This window comes from Mustela nivalis (genome assembly GCF_964662115.1).
Source record: "Mustela nivalis genome assembly, chromosome: 2".
NCBI lineage: Eukaryota > Metazoa > Chordata > Mammalia > Carnivora > Mustelidae > Mustela > Mustela nivalis.
This window is the reverse complement of record NC_139021.1, coordinates 78,456,955-78,471,514: the sequence shown is the minus strand read 5'-3', so window position 1 is coordinate 78,471,514 and position 14,560 is coordinate 78,456,955. Positions and strand designations below refer to the sequence as shown.

General features: G+C 38.5%; 1 protein-coding gene across 1 annotated transcript in view; it reads left to right on the top strand.

Moving 5' to 3' along the window:
- RAB2A (RAB2A, member RAS oncogene family) overlaps positions 1 to 14,560 on the top strand; it is a 90,116-nt gene that overhangs the window by 29,336 nt on the left and 46,220 nt on the right. Inside the window, exons 2-3 of the mRNA XM_082719377.1 lie at positions 2,885 to 2,956; positions 11,235 to 11,302. Of these exons, the coding sequence (XP_082575503.1) occupies positions 2,885 to 2,956; positions 11,235 to 11,302 (140 nt within the window). The remainder of the gene's footprint in view (positions 1 to 2,884; positions 2,957 to 11,234; positions 11,303 to 14,560) is intronic.

The following is a 14,560-nucleotide window of genomic DNA, read 5'->3' as shown; positions in this document are numbered from 1 at the left end:
ATCAAATCTTCTTAAAATGAAGAACCAAACAGCACACCTTTTCTATACGCAACTAGCAGAATAAATGGTATTAATTTATCAGAATAAATGGTATTAATATCACTAAAGCAATAAATATTCTGTTGTGAGGTAAGGAAGTTTTTTAGGCTCTTATATCACTTACATGATTGCCAGTCTTTTAGATGATTCTTGAGGTTTCTCCATAATAAAAATCTGTGATTTCTAATTAATCATAATTTTTTCTAAAAATAAAAATGAAGAAAAGAGAGAAATCTTAAATGCATCTTACTGAGTGAAAGAACCCAATCTGAAAAGGCTATATACTGTTGACTCCAGCTAAATGACGTTCTGGAAAAGGCAAAACTATGGAGACAGTAAAAAGATTAGCATTTGCCAGGGACTGAGGGTGAGAGAGGGACTAATAATCAGAGCATTGGGGATATTTAAATAAGTGGAACTCTTCTATAAGATACCATAGTAGTAGGGGCACCTGGGTGGCTCAGAGGGTTAAGCCTCTGCCTTCGGCTCAGGTCATGATCCCAGGGTCCTGGGATCGAGCCCCATATTGGGATCTATGCTCAGCAGGGAGCCTGCTTCCTCCTCTCTCTCTGCTTGCCTCTCTGCCTGCTTGTGATCCCTGTCTGTCAAATAAATAAATAAATAAAATCTTAAAAAAAAAAAAAAAGACACCATAGTAGTAAATACATTATACATTTGTCAAAACAATAGAATAGACAACACCAAGAGTGAGCCCTTACGTAAACTATGGACTTTGAGAGTGATAATTATGTGTAGGTTCATGAATTATAGCGAGTCTTATGGCTCTGGTGTAGATAGTGGTGGTGGAAGAGGCTGTGTTCCCGTGCAGCAGGACGTATATGGGAACTTTTACTTTCTGCTCATGCTCAGTTTTCCTGTGAAACCGAAAACTGCTCTTGAAAATAGAAAGGGGGGGATGTACTTACTGCCTGGGTGGCTCAGTCAGTTAAGTGTCTGCCTCTTGATTTCAGCTCAGGTCATGATCTCAGGGTTGGGGAGCCTGCTGAAGATTGTCTCTTCTTCTCCTTCTGCCCTCCCCTCTCCCCCGCCCCAACTCTGGAAAAAACAACAACAAACCCTTGGGGCTGACTGTCAGTAGAGCCTATGGCTCTTGATCTTGGGGTCATGAGTTCAAACCCCACATTGAGGGGTAGATTGTACTTTAAAAAATTTTTTTTAATCTTATAACCTAAAGGTTCATATCTCAGATGTTTGCTAATTTTACTTTCACACTTAAAAAATAATAATTTTTCTTTCTAGCCTACATCTGAAAGGCTATTCAGAGGAGCTAGAAATCTGATAAAATGAGTTTGGCTTTACACCTTTTGTAATGTAAAAGAAGAAATTATGGATAAAAGAAAAGAGAAGAAAACTAAGATAAAATGTTTTGAAATTCCAGTTTATTTTTAGTTAAAACATTTAGAAAACTTTGAACAAATAAAGTATTTCCGAAAGCATAACCACACACACACATATTTCTTTGATTTGTTTACTGAGCATTTTGACAGTCTTTGTAACATTTGATACTAGGGTTAGTCATTCAGTGAAATCATTAATTGCCTTATCTCTGCCATAAGATAGCAAGATAGTCCTCATCTTCTCTCATGGAGGTTATAATCTAGAAGACCTTGAACAGCTTAGTTTAAGTGTCACTTCAGAAAGACCTTCTCCAGCCCTTCAGTCTAAATTAATCTTGTCACTCGTCCTCATAGTGCTCTCTTCTTTCAAATGGCAGTTATTATAATTATTTCAAATTACATTTCATATAGATTGTCACTAGTAATGTTTAATTTTTCTACCTATACCCGACTATAAGGAAGGAAGCATTCCACATGATTGTATCCTCAAGTCCCAATTGCGGAGCACCATTAGCATTCAGTAAAGCCTTTTGAGTGCAAGAGTAGACGAAGTGCAGGATGCTCTTGAGTAAGCAGACTTGGTCTAGTGTGAAAATAAGGGCCTGAGAATGAGTAGGAAGATGATAGGGAGTTCAGTAACCAGTTCTCACATGGTGAGTAGGGTGAGCACAGAAAATCTATCTTTAATTAGGACTGTGGAAGTTATTCATGACCTTAATGAAGTGAAATTTGGTGATAGAGTGAAGGGATGCAGTTCAGATTAGAGTTGATCCTGGGGACGCCTGGGTGGCTCAGTGGGTTAAGCATCTGCCTTTGGCTCGGGTCATGATTCTGGGGTCCTGGGATCAGGCTCCCTGCTCAGTGGGAAGTGTGCTCCTCCTTCTGCCCCTCCCCTTTCCCCTCTGTCTGCTCAAGCTCTCTCTCTCAAATAAATAAATAAACCTTAAGAAAAAAAAAATATTAGAGTTGATCCTGAAATGAATTAGCCAGAAGATAGAGAAAGTAGATCACACACATTAACTGCCAGTTTGTTTGTAGGAAAAGTAAGATGAATTACAAAAAGAGATAACTTTGTTTTTAATATTTTCACTACTACACAAAAAACAAAGTGCATGAACTTAACCTTAATTGCTAGAGTACTATAGTACTCTATAGTAGCTAGTAGCTACTACTCTATAGTAGCTAGTAGTACTAGCTACTAAGGGGACCTGCTTGGTTGTCTCCTAAGAGTACCTGCTAATTCTGTCTTTCAGATTAAAATGTCAAATGAATAACAAAGGATGAAAAGCTGTTTTGGATTGGTTAAGACCTTCCACTTAAATCATCGATCCCATAATTTCCTATGAAATCAGAGCTCTGAGATTTTGTGGTAGATTGTTTATAGAGCACCAAAAACCCTAGCTGCATCTTTTCTGTGTGCTTTTGTTAAGTGTTTCTTAATTTGGGGGAGTTTTGTCTCATAATTTTTTTTTTTTTTTAACTTTCAGGTGTTGGTAAATCATGCTTATTGCTACAGTTTACAGACAAGAGATTTCAGCCAGTGCATGACCTGACTATCGGTAAGTTTTATGCAAGAGATGAGAAACGTTCAGAAGTTTTGGGCAGTAGAAATAGAATGTGCTAAAGGGGGTTCATTCTATTAATGATGAATCAAAAAGAATCTGTGAAACTAGATTTGTTGCTGCACAGTTTCATCCCATTACTTTTTGAAAATGTATAGGTATGGTAAAAATATTATCCAACTTTGTAAAAGTGGTCAGAAGACAACAGGAAGATATAAATATTTAAGATTGTGATTGTATTTAATAATGAAACAAATAATTGCAAGACAGTATAAAATATGGGTATGATCAGAGACTGGACCAGCTTGCCAGAGTTCAAATCAAGACTGTGCCACTAACTAGCTGCCAGCAGTCATTTTTAGTGTCCTGTGTATTTTTAGAATACCAAATCAAACACAGAGTTTGTTAATCAAGTTATTTAGATGACTTAATAGTTTTTAGCCAAGCCACATGTACTTTGTGGAGGTATAGAAATCTTTTTCCAAGTGGCTGCTATCCATGAGAAAATTCAGATTCCATTTTAATTTTGCTAGTTGTAAGGATATACAATAACGAAGGGTAGAACAGGTACTGTTGTTTCATGCCGGCCCTTATTTCATTTCATAGTTTACCTTCAGTGAGCCCAGTTTTGTGTAGGATCTGGTCTAAACCTGGGTAGCTCTCTCTTAAGCCTGACTCGGGCCTGACACAACTAGCCACACAGTTGCTTTTAGTATAGGGGACTAACCAAAAGTATGTCCCCTTCCATGAAGCTTTCATATACATTTCTGAGGGTTGTGGTACACCTGATGGAGAGGATGGCCCCAAGCCTGCTGTCAGAAATCAGCAAGGCCTGTGCCTGTGGAGAGAGAGAAGGAGATGGACCAAAGGGAGTTGTTTGCAACTGTAACTCCCACAGGTGTACCAGATGGGTCCCCTCTGGGTTTACTGGTGTGTGGTTGTGGGAGGTCAGAGGTTAAAAGCAAAGTGAAGCCAAGCATCTTCTCTCCTCTGTCTGCCTGGGTTAACTATGTGTCCTCCAAGACTCTAGCCCCAGCCTCTGATGGTGACAGGCCCACTGATGATCTGGCATATAAGGTCTGCCAACCCCAGTTTCTCTGTTCCCCCAGCCTCCGGATGGTAGCACTTCCCCGCAGGTGCTAATCTCTCGGCTTCTTCACCATTCCTTCGTTGAGCTTCTTAGCTCTTTCTTTCCTGTAACTAACTCCCTACATTAAATTCCCTTGATTTTAAAACTTTAATATGGTTTGTGTTTTTCTTGTTGGACCTTGGCTGCTACACCTTATGACACCATCACGGCAATTTATTTTTCAGGTTATTAACATGTATTTATTTTAAAGGAACATTGGAAAGTTTGCCGTAATAGGTGTAAGACATTATCTTGATTCTGCTGCATACTTTCCTTTGCCTGAGGAGTAGAAGAGGGTGAAAAAGCTAAGGTCAGGTCCTGACTAAGAAGTATTAAACAGTCAAACAGAGGAAGTAAAAGACAAGGATGAGTCGATGAAATACTCCTCGCCCTTTGACTACTCTCTCAGTGAGAATTGTTAATGTAGGAATCAAAGAAGCAGTGAAGCAGTTTCCTGAGAGCTTCCTGGATCCAGTTACACTGAAGCTCAGGACTAGAGCCTTGCTACTCAGGTGTGTTCACGCACTATTACACTGACCAGCAGCATCAGTATTCTCTGTGAGCTTGTTCAAGAGTCTACAGAGTCAGATTCTGCATTTGAACAGGATCTCCAAGTGATACATCTGAAAAGTTGGAGAAGCATTGGAGCAGTGGCTTTTAGATACTGATTACCCAGCTAGGAATTTGTTTTGTATTGTTGACTTATGTATGCATACATGTGAGCCCACCCTCCCGCACACATCCTAGCCTCTCAGTTGCTTTACTTCCTGTGATCTTATCTCCCCCTCTCCCTCAGCTACTCACTCCCATAGTCACACCCAGGACCTGGTCATTACCAGTGCCTGGAAGCACTCCAGAATCTCAGTTTCATGCATCTGGCCTTTTGACTCTTCTCCTGTCCTTCTAACTTACACCCTCTAGTTGCTCTCCCTAATGATTTATTTGCCCCATCGGTCCTATAATCCATTGATCCTGCTATCTTTCTACTCTGACCCCTCTGGGAGTCCTGCTTCCCTCCTTACCCAGCTTTAATTCTAGCCATTGTAATTATGTCATTATAATCACTCCCACATGTACCCTCAATCCCCCACCCACTCCTTTGCTCCATCACATGCTTGTGGCTAACCCATAGGTTAAATCCGGCTACTTATTCTATCCTGCTTGGAGAAAAACACAGAGCCATGCTAACTAATCTCATAGTAATTTCTTAGACACTAACTTCTAACTGCTTGACAATTACACCTTATTTCCAGTCCACTCATTTTCCACTGTCCTGTACAACTGTGTTATACCGTCTTGCTCTTTAAGAATGCACTACCTTCCCTATCTTCACTCTCAGATAATAACCTTCATCTATTTCAGAAAATAGAGTCAAGCAGAAGAGCTATTTTTACAGGTCTCCATCACCACATAGACTCAACAACCCTCACCACCACCTACCATGAACTCATAAACTCCTCCTTTTCCTTGCTACCTGGATGAACCAGGAGTCGCTAGCCAAGGCCTGCTCAAGAACACGGCTTGGCAGTTCTTCGTTCTCCCAGGTGTCATTCATTTATCCCTTTTTGATTGTCATTTTTCATGACTGTTATCTTTTTCAGCTTTTAATCCTTTTGTTTCCTTTTAGCAAAAGTCCTCAGAAAGAATTGTTTGTATTTTCTGTCTCTGGTTTTTCTCCTCCCCTCATTGTTTTTTGAATTTACTCCAACTAAGCTCTCTCCTCCCCATGTGCACATATCCAGCTGCTTCTTCAACATCTCCTTTCTCTTAGATGCCTAATAGGCATCTTCAAATTTAAAGTGATCCAAATTGCTCTTGATTTTTTTCCTCCTAGATCTTCACAAGTGTACCTGTATGCACACACACACACACACCCTCATACCCATCCTCTTGCCTAGATTTGTTTTTCTCCTTAACTTTTATACAAGTGATTATAAATGAATATTGTCTGCCACTACTATAGAAGTAAAGTTCATGATAACAGATCTGTTTTGTTCATTGCTGTATCTCCGGGGCCTGGTACATATAAAGGGCCTATAAATGTTTTCTAAATTTAGAATATACTATCTGGGGAGAAAGCTTCAGAAAATAACATTTAACATTACAGTGCTTGATATATGCATTTGTCTAATGCTGTTTAATTATATTGTGTAGAAATAATGCTTATTACAACCCACTAATTCCCACTGTGTTTATTTGGCTACCTAGTAATAGACAACTTGACAAACACTGATCTAGGGGTCAGACCATTTATATGTTGATGCCACCTTCCTGCCTATCTCCCCCAAGTCTTTAAACTAGTCATCCTATAAGAAGTGACTGCAAGGAGTCATGGGGGGAAGAGGTGGTAGAATCAAAGCATTATTTCTTGTACCTGACTTCCCACAAATCAGTTGAAAACACACCTCTCTTATTTGGGACTCAGTTTTCAGAGATAATTCGAGTTACCTAAAATAACATTGCCAAGAACTAGGAAGGTAGCTTAGAGGACCTGTGAATATCTAATTTAGATCTCACAAAGTCTGTGTTATCTGAATAATAAAATGTAAATGTATTTTCTTGAGAGGGTGTGGTTATTATGAAAACATTGTTAAAAATCCAGAGAAAGTTAAATTTCCCTTATGACTTGTCTTTGGCCTTCATCATCCACTGTTGTGTATGTCACCTTCTAGAGTTTTAAAATGTATCCATAAACACATGGAGCTGTTCTGATTTGCACTCCCTCTGTGGGAGTACTGAACAGAGTACCTGGTTCTGCTCATCCTTGCCCTTCACTGCTGCTTCTGAGTTTTTGCTCTTTGTGAAATAGAGAAAAGTGTTTTTTTTTACTTTCCAGTTCCTGAATTTTTCGTGAGGTTGAGCATTTTTCTGTATGTTTTAGAACTGCTTCTATATCTTTTCTCTTTGAATTAACCTGTTTTTATCTTTGCCTCTTCTAATATTAGTTTGTGTTTTGTTTTATCGCTCAGATCCTTTGATGTTTTTCTTATGACTTTCAGGCCTCACTAAGGAAGACTCCCCAATACAAAACTTATATAATATTCTCTTAATTATTCTTCAAATACTATAAATTTGTACCCTATCTGGTATATGGCCATGTATATGATTTTCTTTAATCTGTGTGTCCCCACACCATTAATTAAATAAGCCATCTTTCTTTCTCGTTTGAACAGGAACCTTTATCATATGCTAAATCTCCATATGTAAGCAAGCCTGTTCAGGGCCTCTCAAATCTATTCCATTTATGTTTTGGGGGGTTTTTTGTTTGGGTTTTTTTTCCTCCTCTATTTCATGAGAAAATATCACATGGGTATTGTAGTCTACTTCATAAGTGGTTGGCATTTTTTCCTATTCTAAGTTTTCTTGATCATTCTTGTGAATTCATTCTTCCAAATGAAGTGTAGTCTCAGTTTGCCAAATGCAAAATTTTTAGTGAAGTTCTTAAAGTTTGAGAAGAATTTTATTAAATTTATTGGTTAACTTGGAGACAATTTATGTTTTTAGTATATTAAAATCACCTATTTATATACACATGTGTTTGCATTTTTTCCAAACTTTTAAGTGCCCTTCAGTAAAGTTTAACGAATTTCTTCATACAGACCTTGTGCTTTCTTTAAGTTTATTTTGGCATATTATATATTTTGTTACTGTTGTGGATAAGGTTTTTTTTTCACCATTATTTTTTTTACTTAGTTTGCATGCTCTGGATAGACTGGTCTTATCTGTAAGTCATAATTTTTTCTTTGGCTACAATTTGTACCTTTTAGTTTAGTTTTTGTAATTTGTGACCTAAATCTCTAGAATAATTTACAAGTTGAGGACGTTATAATCGTTTTCTCTGTAATTTGAATTCCTCTAGTGGTTTACCTTTGAGTATGGCATATGCTGTTCACTTTTCATAGAAAATTAGGGAAATCGCTCTTTAATATCTAGTTTTCCCCTTGTTTCTCGAATTAGGGGAATAGAGCCTTCTTCCTACAAGTCTCTGTTTTGAACATCCATAACATCTACATCCCAGAACACGTCCCTGTGTTCTCTCTGCTTTGGCACCCAGTGATCACCTGGCTCTAATAGGTGGCCCTTTCTCGACAGGCTGTCATCATTAGTTTATATGTGAATGGTGGTTTAGAAATTTTGGTGTATAGTATAGAATAATAATAATAATAGCTCATATATACTGAATACTTACAGTATGCCAGACACTGTTGTATTTTGTGTATAACCCTTTTAATCTTGAAAAAAATCTTAGGAGATGGGTATCATTAATATCATTTTACAGGTAAGAAAACTATGACACAGAAGCAATTTAACAGTTTGCCCAAGGTTCCACAGTTAGTAGGTATCGATCACTGAATGCTCAATAAATTGTTACTCTGCAAAGTTTCAAGTTCTTACGATGTAAGGATGATAATGATCTAGAGAGAGTTAAAAAGTGTATGTATTTACATTCAGAGTATTTTGTTCTGGAAGGTTTCAAGTGAATAACCTTTCTGAAAAAATCAGAATCTCTCCCTAACAATGTCAGGTAAATGAGGCCTTCTTGCATTTGGCTCCACAGACAATTTCTCTGGCAGCCAAATTGGCTGTTAATTGAAAATGTATCTGGAAAGAGAGCCTCAAGGGCATAGGGGATGATGGTTTATCCCTTGGAAAAAAGATAGGGAAAATGGGATTTTCAAGCATATGTACATACTTAAGGAAAAAGATTAAAAAATTTTAATAATGCAGAAGAGAAATTGGTTTTCAGTTTTTTGTGTTACCGAATCTTACAGGACTTTCAGGTTTCAGTATTTTCTTTTGCTGCATCGACTAGAAAGGTAAAACCCATGTTGAGCCCAGTTACAAGTAGGTAAATGAGAAAGAATTATGGTTCTGAAGCTGAAATCAGATTCTGTTTCTGTTTCATTTCAAACAACCTTTATTACTTTGAATAAAGAGATAAATGTACCGAAATGCAGTTGTGGCTAGTAAGTTAAACAAAAGGGGATCTATATTAGAATACCTCTGGTTTTATATAGAACCTGCAGAAGAGGGAAGCCTTGGACTTGGGCAGGAATGAAGCATCTGAGGGTCCAGGAAGCAGGGGCCGTAGCTGCTGTCTTGCAGCAGTAAAGCTGTCGGGAGCCTTTCATCTGCTGGGAAAAAATGCATGCCGGTCACTTGTCATATCTGCGTCCCTCTGCTCAAGATGTCAGTTCCCGAGAAGGAGCATCTGCTTGCCCTTGTTTGCCTTGCCTGTCCAACCTTGGTATCCATCCAAGGGTCTATTTCTAGTTTTTTTGGTTTTGTTGTTGTTGTTGATTGTCAAATTTGACATTATATATTGGGTTGAAGAAATCTTTAATCCCAGTGAACAGTGCAGCATTTTTAGATTATGGTTAAAAGCTCACCTCTGACAATGACAGGAAAAACAGGATTTCTATCTCTAGTTTATGGCTAGAAACAATAGAGTCATGAAAAGACTCCCTTTTTAGTTGGTTAAATATCTAGCTGTGTAGAATTTTGTACATTAGTACGTTCCTTTTAAATATTAACACCTCAAAGAACATTTGTGTGGTATTTAGCCACTGGTTTCCTCCCCTCAGCTCATTCCATTTTCATGTCATTAATGGTAAGCTGGTGGATGGTTGTTTTGGGTGTCTCCCACCCTGTGACACAGAATACATGTGAAAATATGTATGTATATATTTATATGCATTTGTAATGAGTCTTTAGATAGGTAGATAAAAAATGTTTTTATATGGAATAAATTTGGAATTTTGCATTTTTCATTCTAGTACCTCATGACTCCTGGGGCCTCTTCTTTATTTCTGAGTCTGAGAAACGGACCATTAGTTTTTTGATATTGACTATGTCTCTCAGATGGAATCAGTATTAAAATGCAGACTGAAACCTTCAAGTTACATATCCTGAAAGAACAAATTACCTGTCTGTCCCATCCTCCTGATCGCGGTTGGGGGAATTACAGGAAATGCTGAAATGGAATTCTGACACTGGGCAGTGTGCCCTTCTCTGGGCAACTAGAAGCTGTTTTTCTGCCAGGATGACATCTGGTTTCTGAGGACCATGTGTGTCTTCCCTTCACCCTGACTCTGATCTAAATACTGATAGAGCACACTCCAAGCAGTAATGACTTGGTGTAATATAAGTGATAGACTTCTTTCAGCATCTCCTTCACAGCTGTGTGCTGTTCCGAAATTATCCCCTTTTTTCCTCCTCCTCCTGTTTTGATGATTGCCTGAGTGCTTTCAAAAAAGATGACAAATGAAGGAAAAGAGCCAAAGTAGTTAACTTACAAGTGTAAAGTCTGTACTCCCTTTGACCTGCAATTCTATTTCCTATACTTTGCCTAAAATCATAATCATGGGCTGAAAAATGTATGCAGAAAATTCATTTTGGTTTTAACTACTTAGTGAAAATTTGGGAATGACCTGAACTTGTAGCAGTAGAATACCAACTCAGTAAAGTTGGCTTATTATGCAGCTATCAAAAATAATGACATAGCTTTATAGATTTATTGATTTGTAGTGAGATTTGTGATATGGAATAATATTTATGTTATTGACTGAAAAGCAAATTAGAGAACAGCATTTCTGTGCTCCCTTTTATATAAATTGTACACTTCTGTGTATATACACAGAATATGCTACTTCTGGAGCAATGTCTGGAAGTATGTTTAAACAGTGGTTCTCTCTAGCTGGTAGATTTAGAGGTTTCTTTTCTCGTTAATAACCCACACTAGGAATCAGAACTGTGATGCTGAAATCCATATATCCCTTTCAGTAATTTTTATACCACATTAATAGTTCTTAAGAAGTTTTAGTATTTGTTAACTAATAGTGATGGTTCTTGAATCTCATTTCTAGTTTTTATATTATTGATCCTCTGAAACAGGAAGACCACAGTTTGTTTTCTAACTATGCTAGACTTGAATTTCTTAGTATTTTAATTGTGTCTTTAGCTTACGCCTTTTAGCACGTCTGCCTTAGATTATATGTTTTCTGAGGGAAGGAGTGGTATTTGATAAAGTTCATCTGTGTATCACCTGGCTTAGTATGTCCTGGAAATAGACATCCTTTTTAAAAAATCCTTAAATGTGAAATACAGTCCCTCATTTGTGTAACAAATCGTTTTTTGTCTGTTCAGGTGTAGAGTTTGGTGCTCGAATGATAACTATTGACGGGAAACAGATAAAACTTCAGATATGGGATACGGTAAGTATAGTAAATACCTTGTATGCCCTAAATAAAGTTGTTTTTTGAAAGTACAGTATATGTTTTGTTTTGTTTTACTGTCCTTTTTATGCCTGTTATGGTTCATTGGTACCAACACCCCTGCAACCGTGAGATGAAATGTGGTAAAAGGTTAGGTTTTCTTATGCAGTGTTTTCAACAGGTGTACTGCAGATGTTGAGTGTTAGTGAACATATCTGAACAAATGCTTGGGCTATGGGGTCCAAACGGAAATGCTCTGGAAACTGTGCTTTTAAGAAAATAAAGCGCCATCGCATGGAGCGCCTAGGTGACTCAGTGGGTTAAGCCTCTGCTTTCGGCTCAGGTCATGATCTCAGGGTCCTGGGATGGAAACCTGCATTGGGCTCTCTGCTCAGCAGGGAGCCTGCTTCCTCCTCTCTCTCTGCTTGCTGTTCTGCCTACTTGTGATCTCTCTCTGTCAAATAAATAGATAAAAATCTTAAAAAAAAAGTGCCATAGCAAAGGACATGTATGAGATAAAATATAAATGTAAACACTATAGAGTCACTTGATCTGACAGTTTGTTAATTTTAAAAGTTTGATATAAAAGTTTGAGGGACTCCTGGGTGGCTCAGTTGGTGAAGCATCTGCCTTCGGCTCAGATCATGATCCCAGGGTCCTCAGATTGAGCCCCACATCAGGCTCTCTGCTTGGCTGGGATCCTGCTTCTCCCTCTCTCTCTGCCACAATCTCTCACTCCCTTTCTTTGTCAAATAAATTTTTTTTAAGAAAAAATATAAAGTTTGATTTAGTCCCAGCCACTTGAAGCCACCTTGCTTCTCTTACTTAATATTCGTTGAGTGCCTGTTCCGTGTCATGCCGTATAGCTTTTAGTAAGTTTGTCATCTGACCACAGAACAGGATTTGAGTGACTATTTTCTTTCTTTTTTTTTTTTTTTTAAAGATTTTATTTATTTATTTGATAGAGATCACAAGTAGGCAGAGAGGCAGGCAGAGAGAGAAAGGGAAGCAGGCTCCCCGCTGAGCAGAGAGCCCGATGCGGGACTCGATCCCAGGATCCTGAGATCATGACCTGAGCCGAAGGCAGTGGCTTAACCCACTGAGCCACCCAGGTGCCCGAGTGACTATTTTCTTTATCCTCCCAACTTATACCTTACTGTATACAATGGATGCTGTAAGGTAGTGGTTCTCAAACTTTTTGGTCTCAGAATCCCTTTCTTTTTCCTTTTAAAAATTAATGAGGACCCAAAGAGCCTTTGCTTATGAGCCTTATAGCTATCAGTATTTACCATGTTAGAACAAAACTGAAAAACTTATTTTAGAGAGGGGGAGGGGGGCAGGGGAAAAGGGAGAGTAAATCTCAAGTAGGCCCCTTTGCCCAGTGCAGATGTTTAAAGATGAGTGTAATAGGGGAGCCTGGCTGGCTTATTAGGGAAGCATCTGCCTTTGGCTCAGATCATGCATGACCCCAGGGTCCTGGGATCCAGTCCCTTGTCAAGCTCCCTGCTGAGCAGAGAGTCTGCCTTTCCCTCCCCCCTTTTCGTGCGCGCACATGTTCGCCCGTTCTCTCTCTCTCTCTCTCAAATGAAATCTTTTAAAAAAATAAGCATAATAAACTCATTATATGTTGGGATAAGCAAAGCAGTTTTTATGGGAATTGACTATGTTTTTCCAAAACAAAAAAATTGACTGTGTTTCCAAAACAAAACTTTAGTTTTCTAGTGAGAAGAATGTCGTTTTGTTACATTTTGAAAAAATCTCTTCATTGTCTGCTTGATAGAAAACAGCTTGGATTCTCATATCTGCTTCTGCATTGAGTCTTTTTTTTTTTTTTTAAGATTTTATTTATTTATTTGACAGAGAGAGACACAGCAAGAGAGGGAACACAAGCTGGGGGAGTGGGAGAGGGAGAAGCAGGCTCCCTGCTGAGCAAGCAGGCCGATGTGAGTTGATCCCAGGACCCTGGGATCATGACCTGAGCTGATGGCAGATGTTTAACGAATGAGCTACCCAGGTGTCCTGCTTCTGCATTGAGTCTTATGTGTGTTGTTTAGTTGGAGTATATGAAGAAAATGCAATTCCACATAACTAGGTAGTTGGGAAACAGAAGACCTCATCTACCCTTAAGGAGACAGGGACCCCGGGGGTCCTGGGGAATCACACTTTGAGAACCACTGCCATAGGTCAATAAGACTTAATTCTTCACAGATCCCCAGTTGAGAAAGATCAAACAAGGTCACCTGTTATGACAAAGAGCATGTTCTCTAAACTAGTAAATGAAATATAAAATATGAGGAATTTTATCATTATATACCCATGTTTTATTCTGTTTTTTTTTTCCTCTTGTCACTCAGTCTTGGTTTCTTACCTGTCACCCATAATAGTTACTAAGGGAAGCAGCCTTGGAGAATACAGTCTCACAGACTGGATTCTCAGGAAAACCAAGCAAGTTTCTTCAGGCTGTCATGAGACCTAGGTTTCCTGATACATATCCCATAATTGTCCCCCAAATGGAAAACCCTGAATCTCTATTTTGCGCTGTTCCAGAGTTATACAGTGTTCTTAGGTTCTTGTGGTTTCTTAGCTCTGCTTTTGAAGTGGAGACTTAGGCTTTTACTGTTTCTTAGGCCCCTCCCACACCCACCCCAAGCGTGTAGTGTCTCATTACCTTTTTTGATATATATTCTCTTAGGCAACATGATTTCAGAACTGCATGGAAAAGAGAAAAATGAAATATGCAAAGTCCCTTCCTTCCTAGAGATTTAAAAATTAAAGCTCTCCAGCCAAAAAAAAAAAAAAGTATTTTCTACTTTTGTATTAAGAGAGTTTATTCCTTTTTCAGAACTGATCGTTGTGCATAAGCTAGGTTGCTTTCTTAGCCAGGGAACTCATGCAGCACAGTGTGCTGTGAACCAGCCTACCTGCTATTCTGTAATAAACATGTTTATCATACCTTATACTGTGCATGAATACTTGTTTTGCTTGAAGTACTTTACCCCCTTTTTGCATTGAAGACCAACTCAGATGTCACCTGTTGTGGAGCCTTTCTGACACCCATGGGATAACTGATTGCCCCCATAGTATTTTATGCATATTTCTGTTAAGAGCTCTTATCCTATTGTTACAGTAGTTGTTTGCCCTTCTCCGAATAATCATGAGGGAAAGTACCATATGTATCCTACTCAGCTTTGTGCATTGACTGACACAATGTTTGGTGAATTTTCTTGAATGAATGAGTAAAGCGTCTCATTCTAAGCA